This window comes from Scyliorhinus torazame, chromosome 10, assembly GCF_047496885.1.
Source record: "Scyliorhinus torazame isolate Kashiwa2021f chromosome 10, sScyTor2.1, whole genome shotgun sequence".
In the NCBI taxonomy this organism is placed as follows: domain Eukaryota; kingdom Metazoa; phylum Chordata; class Chondrichthyes; order Carcharhiniformes; family Scyliorhinidae; genus Scyliorhinus; species Scyliorhinus torazame.
This window is the reverse complement of record NC_092716.1, coordinates 89157179-89171964: the sequence shown is the minus strand read 5'-3', so window position 1 is coordinate 89171964 and position 14786 is coordinate 89157179. Positions and strand designations below refer to the sequence as shown.

The window sequence follows — 14786 nt, the reverse complement described above, 5'->3', positions numbered from 1 at the left end:
TTAGTACAGAAGACAAAGCTGAACTATTTACAACCATCTTCAACTACAAGTGCTGAGTAGATGATCCATATCTGTCTCCTCCGGTTCATAGCTTTACAAGCCTAATCTTCAACTGAATCAGTTTACTTTGTGATATCAAGAAAACATCTGAACGCACTGAACATAGTACAGGCTGTGAACTCTAACAACATTCTGGCTGCAGTGCTGAACGTTTATGTTCCAGAAGTAGCTGCACCTCCAACCAAACTGTCCAGTCCAGCTGCAACACTGACATCTATGCAACAAAACAGAAAATTTCCCAGGAATGCCTTATCCACCAAAAACAGGACAAATCCAATCAGGCTAAATACAATAACTTTGACAGAGTCATCCAGGCTCTAAACGTAAGGTCCCTTCTCTCCACAGATGCTGTCAGACCTGCAGCAATTGTCCAGTGTTTTCTGTTTTTGTTTCAGATTCCAGAATCCGCAGTAATTTGCTTTTAGCTTCGTGGCTAAATACTGGCCCATCAGTTTATTTTCAAACATTAATGAAAGGAATAGTCAACCATGTTGTTACGCAGCACCATTGCTCAATAACCTGCCCAGTTTGGGTTCTGTTGGGACCACTCCTCTCTAGACCTCAGTAGAGCTTTGGCCAAAAAATGGATTAACATAGAAGTCCAGGGTAAGGTGAGCGTGCTACTTGTCATCCACATCCAGGTAGCATTTGAACAAGTATGGCCTTGATAAAATTCAGACTTCCACTGGCTAAAATTATGTCATGCACAAAGGAGGATATTTGTGGTTGTTGGAGATCAATCCTCAGCCTAAGGACATGCTGCAGGAGTTCTTCAGGGCAGTGTCTTAGCCCTTGCCATTTTTAGCTTGCCTCCACCATAAGGTCAGAAATTATCATGTTTTTTGGTGATTGCAGTGTTCAATTTTATTTGGAACACTGGAGATGAGGAAGCTGACTACCCATATTTTTTTTTATTTTAAACAAATTAGAGTATCCAATTAATTTTTTCCAATTAAGGAGCAATTTAATGTGGCCAATTCACCTGCACTGCATATCTTTGGGTTGTGGGGGCAAAACCCACGCAAACACGGGGAGAATGTGCAAACTCCACACGGACAGTGACCCAGAGCCGAGATTGAACCTGGGACCTCAGCGCCGTGGGGAAGCAGCACTAACCACTGTGCCACCGTGCTGCCCTGACTACCCATATTAAGCAGGACCTGAACAATAGTCTGCCTCATCGCCTCCTTAGTGGCAAGTAATATTCTTTTTTACAAGTGCCAGCCAATGATTATCTCCATGACAAATGTCTGATCATCTGTCCACACCTTCCTGGCTTACAATGACATTACCATAATCAAATCTCCCATCATCAATATGCTGGGTGTCGCCGTGGACCAGAAATTTAACACAACCAGCCAGATTGGCACTGTCTTTAAGAATGGACCACAGGCTGGGTATTGTGTGGGGGGTGCCTCTTCAAAGCCTGAATAATGGTCTTAAAGGAATTAACTCAATTAAATGCTGGTCATCTTAACAAAATCACCATACCATTCTGCCCACAAACAATGTAATCCGATGTTTTGAATTGCAAATAAAATACAATTCATGGGCGAAATTCTCCCCAAACGGCGCGATGTCCACCGACTGGCGCCCAAAACGGCGCCAATCAGACGGGCATCGCGCCGCCCCAAAGGTGCGGAATGCTCCGCATCGTTGGGGGCCGAGCCCCAACATTGAGGGGCTAGGCCGGCGCCGGAGGGATTTCCGCCCCGCCAGCTGGCGGAAACGGCCTTTGTTGCCCCGCCAGCTGGCGCGGAAATGACATGTCGGGGCGGCGCATGCGCGGGAGCGTCAGCGGCCGCTGACAGTTTCCCGCGCATGCGCAGTGGGGAGAGTCTCTTCCGCCTCCGCCATGGAAGGGAAAGAGTGCCCCCACGGCACAGGCCCGCGGATCGGTGGGCCCCGATCGCGGGCCAGGCCACCGTGGGTGCACCCCCCGGGGTCAGATCGTCCCGCGCCCCCAGGACCCCGGAGCCCGCCCACGCCGCCTTGTCCCGCCGGTAAATAGGTACTCTAATTTACGCCGGCGGGACAGGCAATTTATCGGCGGGACTTCGGCCCATCCGGGCCGGAGAATCCAGCGGGGGGGTCCGCCAACCGGCCCGGCCCGATTCCCGCCCCCGCCGAATATCCGGTACCGGAGACTTCGGCAACCAGCGGAGGCGGGATTCACTGCGGCCAACGGCCATTCTCCGACCCGCTGGGGGGGTCGGAGAATGACGCCCCATGTCTGGACTCTGCTTTACTGAAAAATAATCCTGTGATCTAGAATGATATCAAATATTTATTTATTTAGTGTGTGCATATTCAGAGAGCCAAGCAAAGCCTCATCAGTGGATAGATGGAGTTCTTGAAGCCTTCCTTCAAGTTTAGTCAGCGGACACTCCTCGGCAATGTGGGTCAGTGTTTGGACTGCACCACAGCTGCAATCTGGATGGTCTTGGCCACCCCACTGATGTTTGGTAGCTGCCTGGAGGCCTTGGGCCGCCTGGAAATATTTTAAAACCGCCCAATGTGGGCTGAAAGCCAGGTGGGCAAGGAGTGAAGTCTACAGTAGTAGAATGGTTTCAGGAGGAGTGGATGCTTTTTCCTGCTAATCCTCCTGCCAAAGGTCCTCCGCTGCAACTCGGCTTAATGGGTTTAAACCACATGGGCTGATGTGAGAAAAGGTATATTGTATGGTGCGAGGTGGAGATAGCAGCTTCAAATTCCTACGTGTGCACATCACACAATCTGTCCTGGTCCACCCACGTCGACACTATGACCAAGAAAGCACAACAGCACACCTATACTTTCTCAGGAAACTTAAGGAAATTTACCAACTTTTACAGATGCACCACAGAAAGCATCCTATCTGGCTGCATCACAGTCTGATATGGCAACTGCTCAGCCCAAGACCGTAAGAAACTACAGAGTCGTGAATGCAGCCTAGTCCATCACGCCAACCCGCCTCCCGTCCATTGACTGTCTACACTTCCTGCTGCCATGGGAAAGCGAGCAGCATAATCGAAGACCCCTCCCACCCGGGTTATTTTCACTTTCAACTTCTTCCATCAGACAGAAGATACAAAAGTCTGAGAACACGTACAAACAGATTCAAAAACAACTTCTTCCCTGCTGTTACCAGACTCCTGAATAGCCCTCCTATGGACTGATCTGATCTCTTCAAACATCTTCTCTGCTGAGTCGTAGTGCACTCCTGTATGTTTTACCCAATGCCTGTGTCTATGTATTTGCATTGTGTATTTATGTATGCCCTATGTTTTTTTCATGTATGGAATAATCTGTCTGGACTGTATGTAGAACAATTATTTTCACGGTACTTCGGTACACATGACAATAAAACCGATCCAATCCAATCACCTGTTGGTGGATTAAGGAGGTCCTTGAATAAGAGTAGGCTTTGGTTGGAATAGACCTTTGCAAGTAGTTTGCCTATTATAATTACTGTCCTGATGTTTGTGGGGAGCTACCATGTTACTCAGGACTGGGAGTGAACGGAGATGAGTTGGTTAATGATTGCTTGTGAACTGTCCATGTGAAGTTTGCACATTCTCCCATGTCTGCATGGGTTTCACCCCCACAACCCAAAGATATGCAGGTTGGGTGGATTGGCCATATCTTTTTATTAAAACAGTTTAAAAAAAAATATACAAGGCCAACGGTGCGAACACTAATTTTGTGTTGGAGAAACAGGGTACGCTCCCCTCAGTACCAATGTACGGGGAGGGGGGTGGATACTCTGATTATTAAAACAGTTCACAACACATTTCTACAAAAAAACAAATGGTACAAGCACTAAACATTGCGCTGGAGAGACCAGATACCCTCGCCTCTGTACCAACAGAAGGGAAAGGAAGGGGGGTGGTGGGGAGAGAGGGGATAGGAGGGTGGTGGGGAGGGAGGCAGTCGGGGTGTTGGTGGAGGGGGGGGGGGCAATAGGACACTGCCTGAGCTATCCACGGAGGCAGAAAAATAAAAGAACCTTCAATTATGATGTGCCAGGTTCCGGGACTCCCCCAGAGGGGGTGAGGGGCGACACAGTGTCAGGCACGAGTGAGCCCCGCACCGCACTACAGAGCGCCTCATGTGCACACTGCGCACCTGACAACCTTCGGACAGTCGCCCTCCAGGCCCGAATCCTCCACTGCACTGAGTGCGGCGGGCGACACGGGCCCACCAACCAACCCAGGGGCTGATTTGATCCTGCCACCAGGATAATTGACTGGTGTGATCTCCTTGTGCTCCTCCCGGGGTTCCTGGCCACTTAATTGGAAAAACATAATTGGGTACTCTAAATTTTTTTTTTAATTTAAAAAAACGATTGCCTGTGATATGCAGTGAGATGAGTTGCATATTGTTAAGTTTGGTGTAGACAAATTGACACCATATTGATGAATGGTATTCTGACATTGATTATATGATGACATGAACTGAGGTCCTTCGAGTCTTAGTGAGTAAATGATCACATAAATTAACTCTACATAAATGATCTCTCATTTTGCTCCTGTTTATTGTGAATAAGTTACATTGAATTCAAAAATACACCCATCTGATTATCTTTTTGGTGAATTGTTGTGGACTTTATCCAGAAACATTATGCCCTTCAAGTTGAATTTGAAACGACCAACATTTTGTGGTTCATGTAGATTATTCACTGGTAATGTTCCTTGTTCTCTTTCCATGCAGGGGACACAATAGGATTTCTTTTAGACTTGAATAAGAAGGCAATGATTTTCTATCTTAATGGAAACCAGCTACCCCCAGAGAAGCAAGTCTTTTCATCAGCCATGTAAGTAAACTTCAACTTAAATGCATCGAATGGTATCTATTTGGAAAGCACTGTCTGAACATGTGGTGGAGGTAAATTCAGTCATGGCTTTCAAAAGGGAATTGAATAATTATTTGAAAAGAAAAACTTTGTAGGGCTATGGGGGAAGGCCGGGGCATTACACCTGCAGAGAGCTTGCAGGGATATAATGGGCCAATTGCCGCCTTTCTGTTGTGACTGGAGCTCATGGTACAGTAAGGAGGGAGTCTTGAACATTGACTGCAGATCAAATGAAGTCTCATGGAATCATGTCAAACAGTGGACCAGGAAACCTATTTACCACTTCTGCTCTCACTCAGCTGATGAATCAAAACTCCTCCGTGTTGAAAACCAATTGTAAGAAGGGCGGCAAGAGCACCGAATTTATTCTGGGTGTACACACCCCACTATCAACATCCTGGAGGTTACCATTGACAGAAACCTCCAATTGAGCCAACCATATAAATATGACCTGACTACAAGAACAGGTCAGAGGCTGGACATTCTTTGAGTTACTCAGCTTGATTTCCCCAAAGCTTGTCCACCAGGGATCGGTGGGAGGGAGAAAAAATAGCAGAGAAGGGAGAAATAATATCTGCTGTAAAGGAAGGGGGAGGCATTGGGAGTTAAGAGTGCAAGAAGCCAAGGGGGAGGAACTGAGATAGAACATTAGTAACAAGATTAGGCCATTCGTCCCCTTGAACCTGCCATTCAATAAGATCATGGTTGATCTGATTGTAACCTCAACCCCATCTTCCCATCGAACTGCTGATAATCTTTCATCCCATGGCTTACAAAGAAGTCTATCCGCCATCAAAATATTCAAAGACTGCTTTCACCACCTTTTGAGGAAGAGAACTCCAAAGACTCTTGACGCTTCAAGACAACAATTCTCCTTATCTCTTGTCTGAAACAGATGATACTTAGTTTAAACAGTGGCCCCTAGTTCTAGATTCTCCCACAAAATTAACACCCTTTCCACATTCACCCTTCAGGACCTTGCATGTTTCAATCAAGTTGCATCTTACTCTTGTGAACTCCAGCAGATACAAATCTAACTTGTCCAACCGTTCCTCCATAAGACAACCCTCGCACTCCACATATTAGTCTAGTAAACCTTTTCTGAACTGCTTGCAATGCATTTACATCCATCCTTAAATGCAGAGACCAATACTCAGCGCTCCAACACGCAAAGCATATAACTGAAACAAACACCTCTACTTTTGGATTTAGTTGTCCTCGCAATAAACAATTAGCTTTCCTAATTATTTGCTGTACCTGCAGACTAATACTGCGATTCATACATTAGAACACTCTGATCTTTCCGTGTCAGAGTTCTGCAATATCTCATGTCGATAATATGCTTTTTTATTATTCCTGCCAAAATGGACAATTTCTCACTTTCCCACATTATACTATATTTGCCAAATCTTTGCCCACTCACTTAACCTATTTATATCCCTTTGTAACCTCCTTGTGTCCTCTTCCAAACTTACTGACCTACCTAACTTTGTATCATCAAATTTAGCAAACTGTTATTCCCTTCATCTAAGTCATGTATGTATACTGTAAAAGACTTGAGACCCCAACATTGTTCTCACTTGTTACATCTTGTCAACCAGAATATGACCCATTTATGCCTGTTTCCTGTTAGCTAGCCCAACTTTTTTTTAAAAATAAATGTTTTATTAAAGTTTTCCGAAAAGCGTTTCTACATAACAAAAATAGAAATACAGATAATAAAAAATAACAATCAACATATCCCAAAGCTTACAGTGAAACTACTTACACAACAGAAAAGTTTTTTCCTTTTTTTTTAAAAACAGAACAAGGTGGGTTTTGTCTCCATGCCCAACTCACATTATATCAACAGTACCCCCACCTGACCCCCCCCCCCCCCCCCCCAGGATGCTGCTGCTGCTAACACTTACTGCTCCCCTAGAAAGTCAAGGAAAGGTTGCCACCACCGGGAGAACCCCACCAAGGACCCTCTCCAGGCTAACTTTATTCGCTCCAGGCTGAGGAACCCCGCCATATCGCTAACCCAGGTCTCCACACCCGGGGGTTTTGAGTCCCTCCACGTTAGCAAGATCCATCTCCGGGCTACCGGGGAGGCAAAGGCCAGTACCTCGGCCTCTTTCGCTTCCTGCACTCGCGGATCCTCCGACACCCCAAATATCGCTACTGTTGGACACGCCTTCACCCGAGTGTCCAAACTCCTAGACATCACCCTCGCAAACCCCTGCCAGACTTCTTTAAGCGCCGGGCATGCCCAAAACCTATGGGCATGGTTCGCCGGACTCCCTGCACATCTCGGGCACCTGTCCTCCATCCCAAAAAATTTACTCATTCTTGCTGCCGTTATATGCGCCCGATGCACCACCTTAAACTGAATTAAACTGAGCCTGGCACATGATGAGGAGGAGTTCACCCTGCCCAGGGGCTGGTTTAGCACACTGGGCTAAATCGCTGGCTTTGAAAGCAGACCATGGCAGGCCAGCAGCACGGTTCAATTCCCATGCCAGCCTCCACGAACAGGCGCCGGAATGTGGCGACTAGGGGCTTTTCACAGTGACTTCATTGAAGCCTACTCGTGACGAGCGATTTTCATTTTTCATTTCAGGGCGTCGGCCCACAGGCCCTCACCCAGCTCCTCCTCCCACTTGCCCTTCAACTCCTCCACTGAGGCTTCCTCCACCTCCTGCAGCTCCTGATATATGTCCGACACGTTCCCCTCCCCAACCCAGATGCCAGACACCACCCTGTCCTGGATTCTACACTGGGGCAGCAGCGGAAATGTCCCCACCTGTTTTCTAAGGAAGTCCTGAACCTGGAGGTACCTGAACGCATTCCCCGGGGGTAGGCCGAACTTCTCCTCCAGCGCCTGCATGCTATGGAAAGTCCCGTCTATAAACGGGTCCCCCATCCTCCTAATACCTGCCCTATACCAGCCTTGGTAATCCCCATCCAACCTACCCGGAGCAAATCTGTCGTTATTCCGTATCGGGGTCCACACCGAGGCTCGCTCCCTCTCCCCTGTGTCTCCTCCACTGCCCCCAGATCCTCAGTGCCGCCGTCACCACCGGACTAGTGGTGTATCGCGGCGGCGGAGCCGTAACAGGTGCCCCTAGACTGGTGCCTCTACACCCCCCCCCCCCCCCCCCCCCCCAAAACACACACACTCACTCACACTCCAAGAATACCCTTTTGACTCGCGGGGTTTTACTCGCCCACACAAACCCCGTAACAATTCTATTCACCCGCTTGAAAAAGGACTTGGGGATGAAAATGGGGAGGCACTGAAACATGAAGAGGAACCTGGGGAGAACCGTCATCTTCACAGACTGCACCCGTCCTGCCAAGGAAAGCAGTAGCATATCCCACCTTTTAAACTCTCGCTCCATCTGTTCCACTAGCCGGGTTAACTTGAACCTGTGCAGGGCATCCCAGTTCCTGGCCACTTGTATCTCCAAGTACCGAAAGCTCCTCTCCACTATCCTGAGCGGGAGCTCCCTCAGTCTCTCCTCCTGGCCCCTACCGTGGACCACGAACAGCTCACTCTTCCCCACGTTCAACTTATACCCCGAGAACCTCCCAAAGTCCCCCAGGATCCGCATAACCTCCACCATCCCCTCTAACGGGACCGAAATATACAAGTCATCCGCGTAGAGGGAGACCCGTGCTCCTCCCCTCCGCGCACCAGTCCCCTCCAATCCCCCGAAGTCCTGAGCGCAATGGTCAACGGCTCGATTGCCAGGGCAAACAGCAACGGGGACAAGGGGATACCCCTGTCTCGTCCCCTGATGCAGCCTGAAATATTCCGACCTTAGCCGGTTTGTGGACACACTCGCTACACGGGCCTGATACAGCAGCTTGACCCACCCTATAAATCCCTCCCCAAATTCAAACCTGCCTAGCGCCTCCCACAGATATTCCCACTCCACCCTGTCAAAGGCCTTCTCCGTGTCCATCGCAACCCCCCCGAGGGCATCATGATAATATTCAGCAGCCTCCTCACATTTGCGTTCAGCTGCCTGCCCTTAACAAAACCAGTCTGGTCCTCCCCAATCACTCCCGGGACACAGTCCTCTATTCTGGTGGCCAGAATTTTTGCCAACAGCTTGGCATCTACATTCAGGAGCGATATCGGCCTGAAGGACCCACACTGAAGAGGATCCTTCTCCTTCTTCAGGATAAGCGAGATCAATGCCTGCGACATTGTCGGAGGGAGGATCCCTTTCTCCTTTGCCTCATTGAAGGTTCTCATCAGGAGCGGGCTCAACAGCTCCGAGAACTTCATATAAAATTCTACGGGGACGCCATCCGGGCCCGAGGCCTTGCCCGTCTGCATGCCTGCCAGCCCCCTGACTAGCTCCTCCAACCCAATCGGGGCCCCCAGTCCCTGCACCCGCTCTGCCTCCACCCTTGGGAACTTCAACCGGTCCATGAACCGCCTCATCCCTTTCCCCCTCCCCGGGGGGTTCCCGACTTGTATAACCTTCCGTAGAACTCCCTGAAGACTTCATTGACCCTCTCTGGGCTCAGCATCATGTTGCTTTCCCTATCCCGCACTCCCCCAATCTCTCTGGCCGCCTCCCTCCTGCGCAGCTGGTGCGCCAGCATCCTACTCGTCTTCTCCCCATACTCATAAACTGCCCCCTTTGCTTTCCTCAGCTGCGCCTCCGCCTTCCCTGTGGACAGCAGGTCAAACTCCGCCTGTAATTTCCGGCGCTCGTTCAACAGCCCCCCCTCTGGGGGCTCCGCGTACCTCCTATCTACCCTGAGTATCTCCCACCAGTCTCTCCCTCTCCGCCCTCTCCTTCGCTCTATGGGACACAATGGAGATTAACTCTCCCCTAATGACCGCCTTCAGAGCCTCCCAAACCACTGCCACCGTCACCTCTCCTGTGTCATTCGCTCCCACATAATTCTCAATACTCTTCCTTATCCGCCTGCACACCTCTTCCGCCAGCAGCCCCACATCCAGTCGCCAGAGAGGGCGCTGACCCCATTCCACCCCCAGTCGCAGGTCCACCCTGTGCGGGGCATGGTCCGAGAGTGCAATGGCCGAGTATTCTACCCCCTCCACCCTCTGGATTAACGCCCTACTCAACACACCGAAGTCTATTCGCGAATAGACTCTATGGACATGGGAGAAAAAGGAAAACTCCGTTGTCCTTGGCCATGTAAACCTCCAGGGGTCCACTCCCCTTATCTGGCCCATGAACTCCCACAAGGCCCTGGCCGCACCGGCCTCTTTCCCGTTCTGGACTTGGAACGATCCAAGCTCGGATCCAAGACCGTATTAAAGTCCCTTCCCATAATCAGGTGACGTATCTCCAAGTCCGGGATCCTACCCAACACTCGCCTCAAAGTCCGCATCGTCCCAGTTTGGGGCATTTACATTCACTAACACCACCTGGACCCCTGCAGCTTGCCACTCACCATTATATACCTGCCCCCCTTATCCGCCACGATGCTCCCCGCCTCAAATGCCACTCGTTTACTGACCAAAAGAGCCACTCCTCTGATCTTTGAGTCGAACCCCGAGTGAAACACCTGTCCCACCCATCCTTTCCTTAGCCTCGTCTGGTCCACTAGCTTTAAGTGCGTCTCTTTCAACATGGCCATGTCCGCCTTCAACCCCTTTAAATGCGCGAACGCGCGGGACTGCTTGACCGGCCCATTCAGGCCCCTCACTCTCCACGTGATCAGCCTGGGGTGGGGGGGTCCCTCCCTCCAGCTCTCCCCACCCCCCCGGCGGCCCCCTCGCCTGACTCCATCCATACCCCTCACCTGGCTCTCCTTCAGTCAGCAAAGCAGCACCCCCCCCCCTCCCCCTCCCCTGCCAAGCCATCCGCTTATCTCTGGTCCCCCCCCCCCCATTGTGCTTCCGTGAGTCAGCTCACACATGCTGACCCAGTCCGCTCCCGCCTCTATATACCAACCCTTAACTTGTTGCCTCCTTCGGGATGCACTCCCTCCTCCCCCGCAGAGTAGAGGGGCAAGCGCCATCTGGGACCTCCCCGTGCGCCGGACAGCCCGTCCCGGGCATTTCCCACCCCCTAGCACCACACACCTAGAAAACAAAACACATGGAAAACAAGCAAAACAAACAACAGAACCCCCAACCAAACTAGGGCGGACATGCCCATAAACTTATACTTTACCTGCCGTCCTCCCCTCGATCCCTCCCCACCCTCACATTTCAGCCCCATACAGCAGTCCCTTAGTTCAGGTCCAGCTCCTCCTGCCTGATGAACGACCACGCCTCGTCTGGGGTATCAAAATAGTGGTGCTTGTCCTGGTATGTTACCCACAGTCTCTCCGGGTGCAGGAGCCCAAACTTCACCCCTTTACCGTGGAGGACCGCCTTCGCCCGGTTAAAACCTGCACTCCTCCTCGCCAGCTCAGCTCCCAGGTCTTGGTAAATTCGGATCTCGCCATTCTCACACTTACCGCTCCGCTCTTTCTTCGCCCACCGCAGGACTCGCTCCCGGTCTGCCATGCGCTGAAACCGTATCACCATCGCCCTCGGTGGCTCGTTTACCCTTGGCTTTCTGGCGAGAACCCTGTGCGCCCCATCCAGCTCCAAGGGCCGCGGGAAGGCCCCCGCGCCCATCAGCGTCCCCAACATTGTGGCCACGTACGTGCTCACGTCCGACCCCTCCGCTCCTTCTTCAGGAAGGCCCAGGATCCGCAGATTGTGGCTCCGAGACCTGCACTCAAAGGTCATCCAGCCTCTCCTGCCATCTCTTATGGTGCGCCTCCACTTTCACCGCCAGGCCCAGGACCTGGTCCTCGTTCTCCGCCGCCTTCCTCCTCACCTGCTTGATCTGCTAGCCCAACTTCTAGCCATGCCAATAAAGGGGCTGGTTTAGCACTGGGCTAAACAGCTGGCTTGTAATGCAGAACAAGGCCAGCAGCGCGGGTTCAATTCTCGTACCGGCCTCCCTGACCAGGCGCTGGAATGTGGCGACTAGGGGCTTTTCACAGTAACTTCATTGAAGCCTACTTGTGACAAATAAGCGATTATTATCATTATTATTATTATGTTGCCCCTGACACCATGAGCTTTTATTTTCTGTGATGACATTTGTGGTACCGTATCAAATTCCTTCTGGAAATCTTAAGTGCGCAACCACCAGTTCCCCTCTATCCACGACCTACTTTATTACTTTGAAGAGCTCCAGTAAATTGATTAAACATAATTTCTGCCTTTCAAAACCATGTTGACTTTATCTGATTGCTTTGAATGTGTCCAAGTTCCCTGCTATGATGTCTTCAATAGCTTCTAATATTTTCCCTGTGACAGATGTTAAGAGCATAGAACTTACAGTGCAGAAGGAGGCCATTCAGCCCATCGAGTCTGCACTGACCCACTTAAGCCTTCACTTCCACCCTATCCCCGTAACCCAATAACCCCTCCTAATCTTTTTGGTCACTAAGGGCAATATATCATGGCCAATCCACCTAACCTGCACATCTTTGGACTGTGGGAGGAAACCAGAGCACCCGGAGGAAACCCACGCAGACACTGGGAGAACGAACAGACTCTGCACAGACAGTGATCCAGCAGGGAATCGAACCTGGGACCCTGGCGCTGTGAAGCTACAGTGCTATCCATTTGTGCTACCGTGCTGCCCTAAGCTAACTAGCCTGTAGTTTCCTGCTTTCTGTCTCCTTTTTTGAATAGAGGAGTTACATTTGCTGGAAGTAGAGTTGCTTCTAGAGTCATAACCAAAATGCTTGCAAGAATAAACAAAGGAATTTGGGTTTTGTAGGTATGAGTAAGATTATTAGAGACATGGCTTTATAACCCAAGGACAGAGAAGAGACAATATGTCGGATATATTTGAAATCCTATGGTGGTATGCCTACTTAACAACCTATATGTGGGGAGGGATTCTCCGCCGGCAGGATGCTCCGTTTTGCCGGCAGCCTGGGGGTTTCCTGACAGTGTGGGGTTGCCCCACAATGGAACACCCCATTGACCGGCTGGCGTAACAGAACATCCCACCGGTGGGGTGAGACCGAAATGTGGCGCGGTGGGACGGAGCATCCCACCAGTGGAGCCCACTGCTTTTCTGTTGGATCAGCCAGTGTTTAAAGGCTGTCCAGCCATCTCAACTTGGATTTGGCCCCCCAATGTTTTGCGACACTTTCACCACTGAAGAACTAAAACTACAATGGTTTTGGATGAGATCATACATTCAAATTGCCCTTTGAGTGGAAATGTCAGTACACGCTCTCAACAATAAACCGCTGACCTGTCAACATCGAATGCAAATGTCAACATTGAAAAGAACAATACTGCTTTTTTCGATATTCGAAGTATACTTTTATCGCATTTACAAAATTGTGACTATTAAATGCTGTGTGATTTTATGTTTACTCTTTTCTTAAAATTGCATTCAATTGCAGATCTGGCTTCTTTGCTGCTGCCAGTTTCATGTCTTACCAACAGTGTGAGTTTAATTTTGGAGCGAAACCATTTAAGTATCCACCAACAGTGAAATTCAGCACATTTAATGAATATGCTTCCCTCTCGCCAGAAGAAAAAATCATTCTTCCAAGGTGAGTACAATTAGTATCAAACAAAAAAAAAAAACTCAACTGCACTATGCTATATTTAAGGTCTTAAGACCATAAGACATAGGAGCGGAAGTAAGGCCATTCGGCCCATCGAGTCCACTCCACCATTCAATCATGGCTGATTTCAACTCCATTTACCCGCTCTCTCTCCATAGCCCTTAATTCCTCGAGAAATCAAGAATTTATCAACTTCTGTCTTAAAGACACTCAACATCCCGGCCTCCACCGCCCTCTGTGGCAATGAATTCCACAGACCCACCACTCTCTGGCTGAAGAAATTTCTCCTCATCTCTGTTCTAAAGTGACTCCCTTTTATTCTAAGGCTGTGCCCCCGGGTCCTAGTCTCCCCTGCTAATGCAAACAACTTCCCTACGTCCACCCTGTCTAAGCCATTCATTATCTTGTAAGTTTCTATTAGATCTCCCCTCAACCTCCTAAACTCCAATGAATATAATCCCAGGGTCCTTAGACGTTCATCGTATGTTAGGCCTACCATTCCTGGAATCATCCGTGTGAATCTCCGCTGGACCCGCTCCAGTGCCAGTATGTCCTTCCTGAGGTGTGAGGCCCAAAATTGCTCACAGTATTCTAAATGGGGCCTAACTAATGCTTTATAAAGCTTCAGAAGTACATCCCTGCTTTTATATTCCAAGCCTCTTGAGATGAATGACAACATTGCATTTGCTTTCTTAATTACGGACTCAACCTGCAAGTTTACCTTTAGAGAATCCTGGACTAGGACTCCCAAGTCCCTTTGCACTTCAGTATTATGAATTTTGTCACCGTTTAGAAAATAGTCCATGCCTCTATTCTTTTTTCCAAAGTGCAAGACCTCGCACTTGCCCACGTTGAATTTCATCAGCCATTTCTTGGACCACTCTCCGAAACTGTCTAAATCTTTCTGCAGCCTCCCCACCTCCTCCATACTACCTGCCCCTCCACCTATCTTTGTATCATCGGAAAACTTAGCCAGAATGCCCCCAGTCCCGTCATCTAGATCGTTAATATATATGGAGAACAGCTGTGGCCCCAATACTGAACCCTGCGGGACACCACTCGTCACCGGTTGCCATTCCGAAGAAGAACCTTTTATCCCAACTCTCTGCCTTCTGCCTGACAGCCAATCGTCAATCCGCCTGACAGCCAATCGTCAATCCATGTTAGTATCTTGCCTCGAATACCATGGGCCCTTATTTTACTCAGCAGTCTCCCGTGAGGCACCTTCTCAAAGGCCTTTTGGAAGTCAAGATAGATAACATCCATTGGCTCTCCTTGGTCTAACCTATTTGTTATCTCTTCAAAGAACTCTGACAGGTTT

General features: G+C 49.6%; 1 protein-coding gene across 1 annotated transcript in view; it reads left to right on the top strand.

The window, feature by feature from the left end:
- rspry1 (ring finger and SPRY domain containing 1) overlaps positions 1-14786 on the top strand; it is a 122626-nt gene that overhangs the window by 95608 nt on the left and 12232 nt on the right. The window contains exons 11-12 of the mRNA XM_072518402.1: positions 4753-4855; positions 13298-13450. Of these exons, the coding sequence (XP_072374503.1) occupies positions 4753-4855; positions 13298-13450 (256 nt within the window). The remainder of the gene's footprint in view (positions 1-4752; positions 4856-13297; positions 13451-14786) is intronic.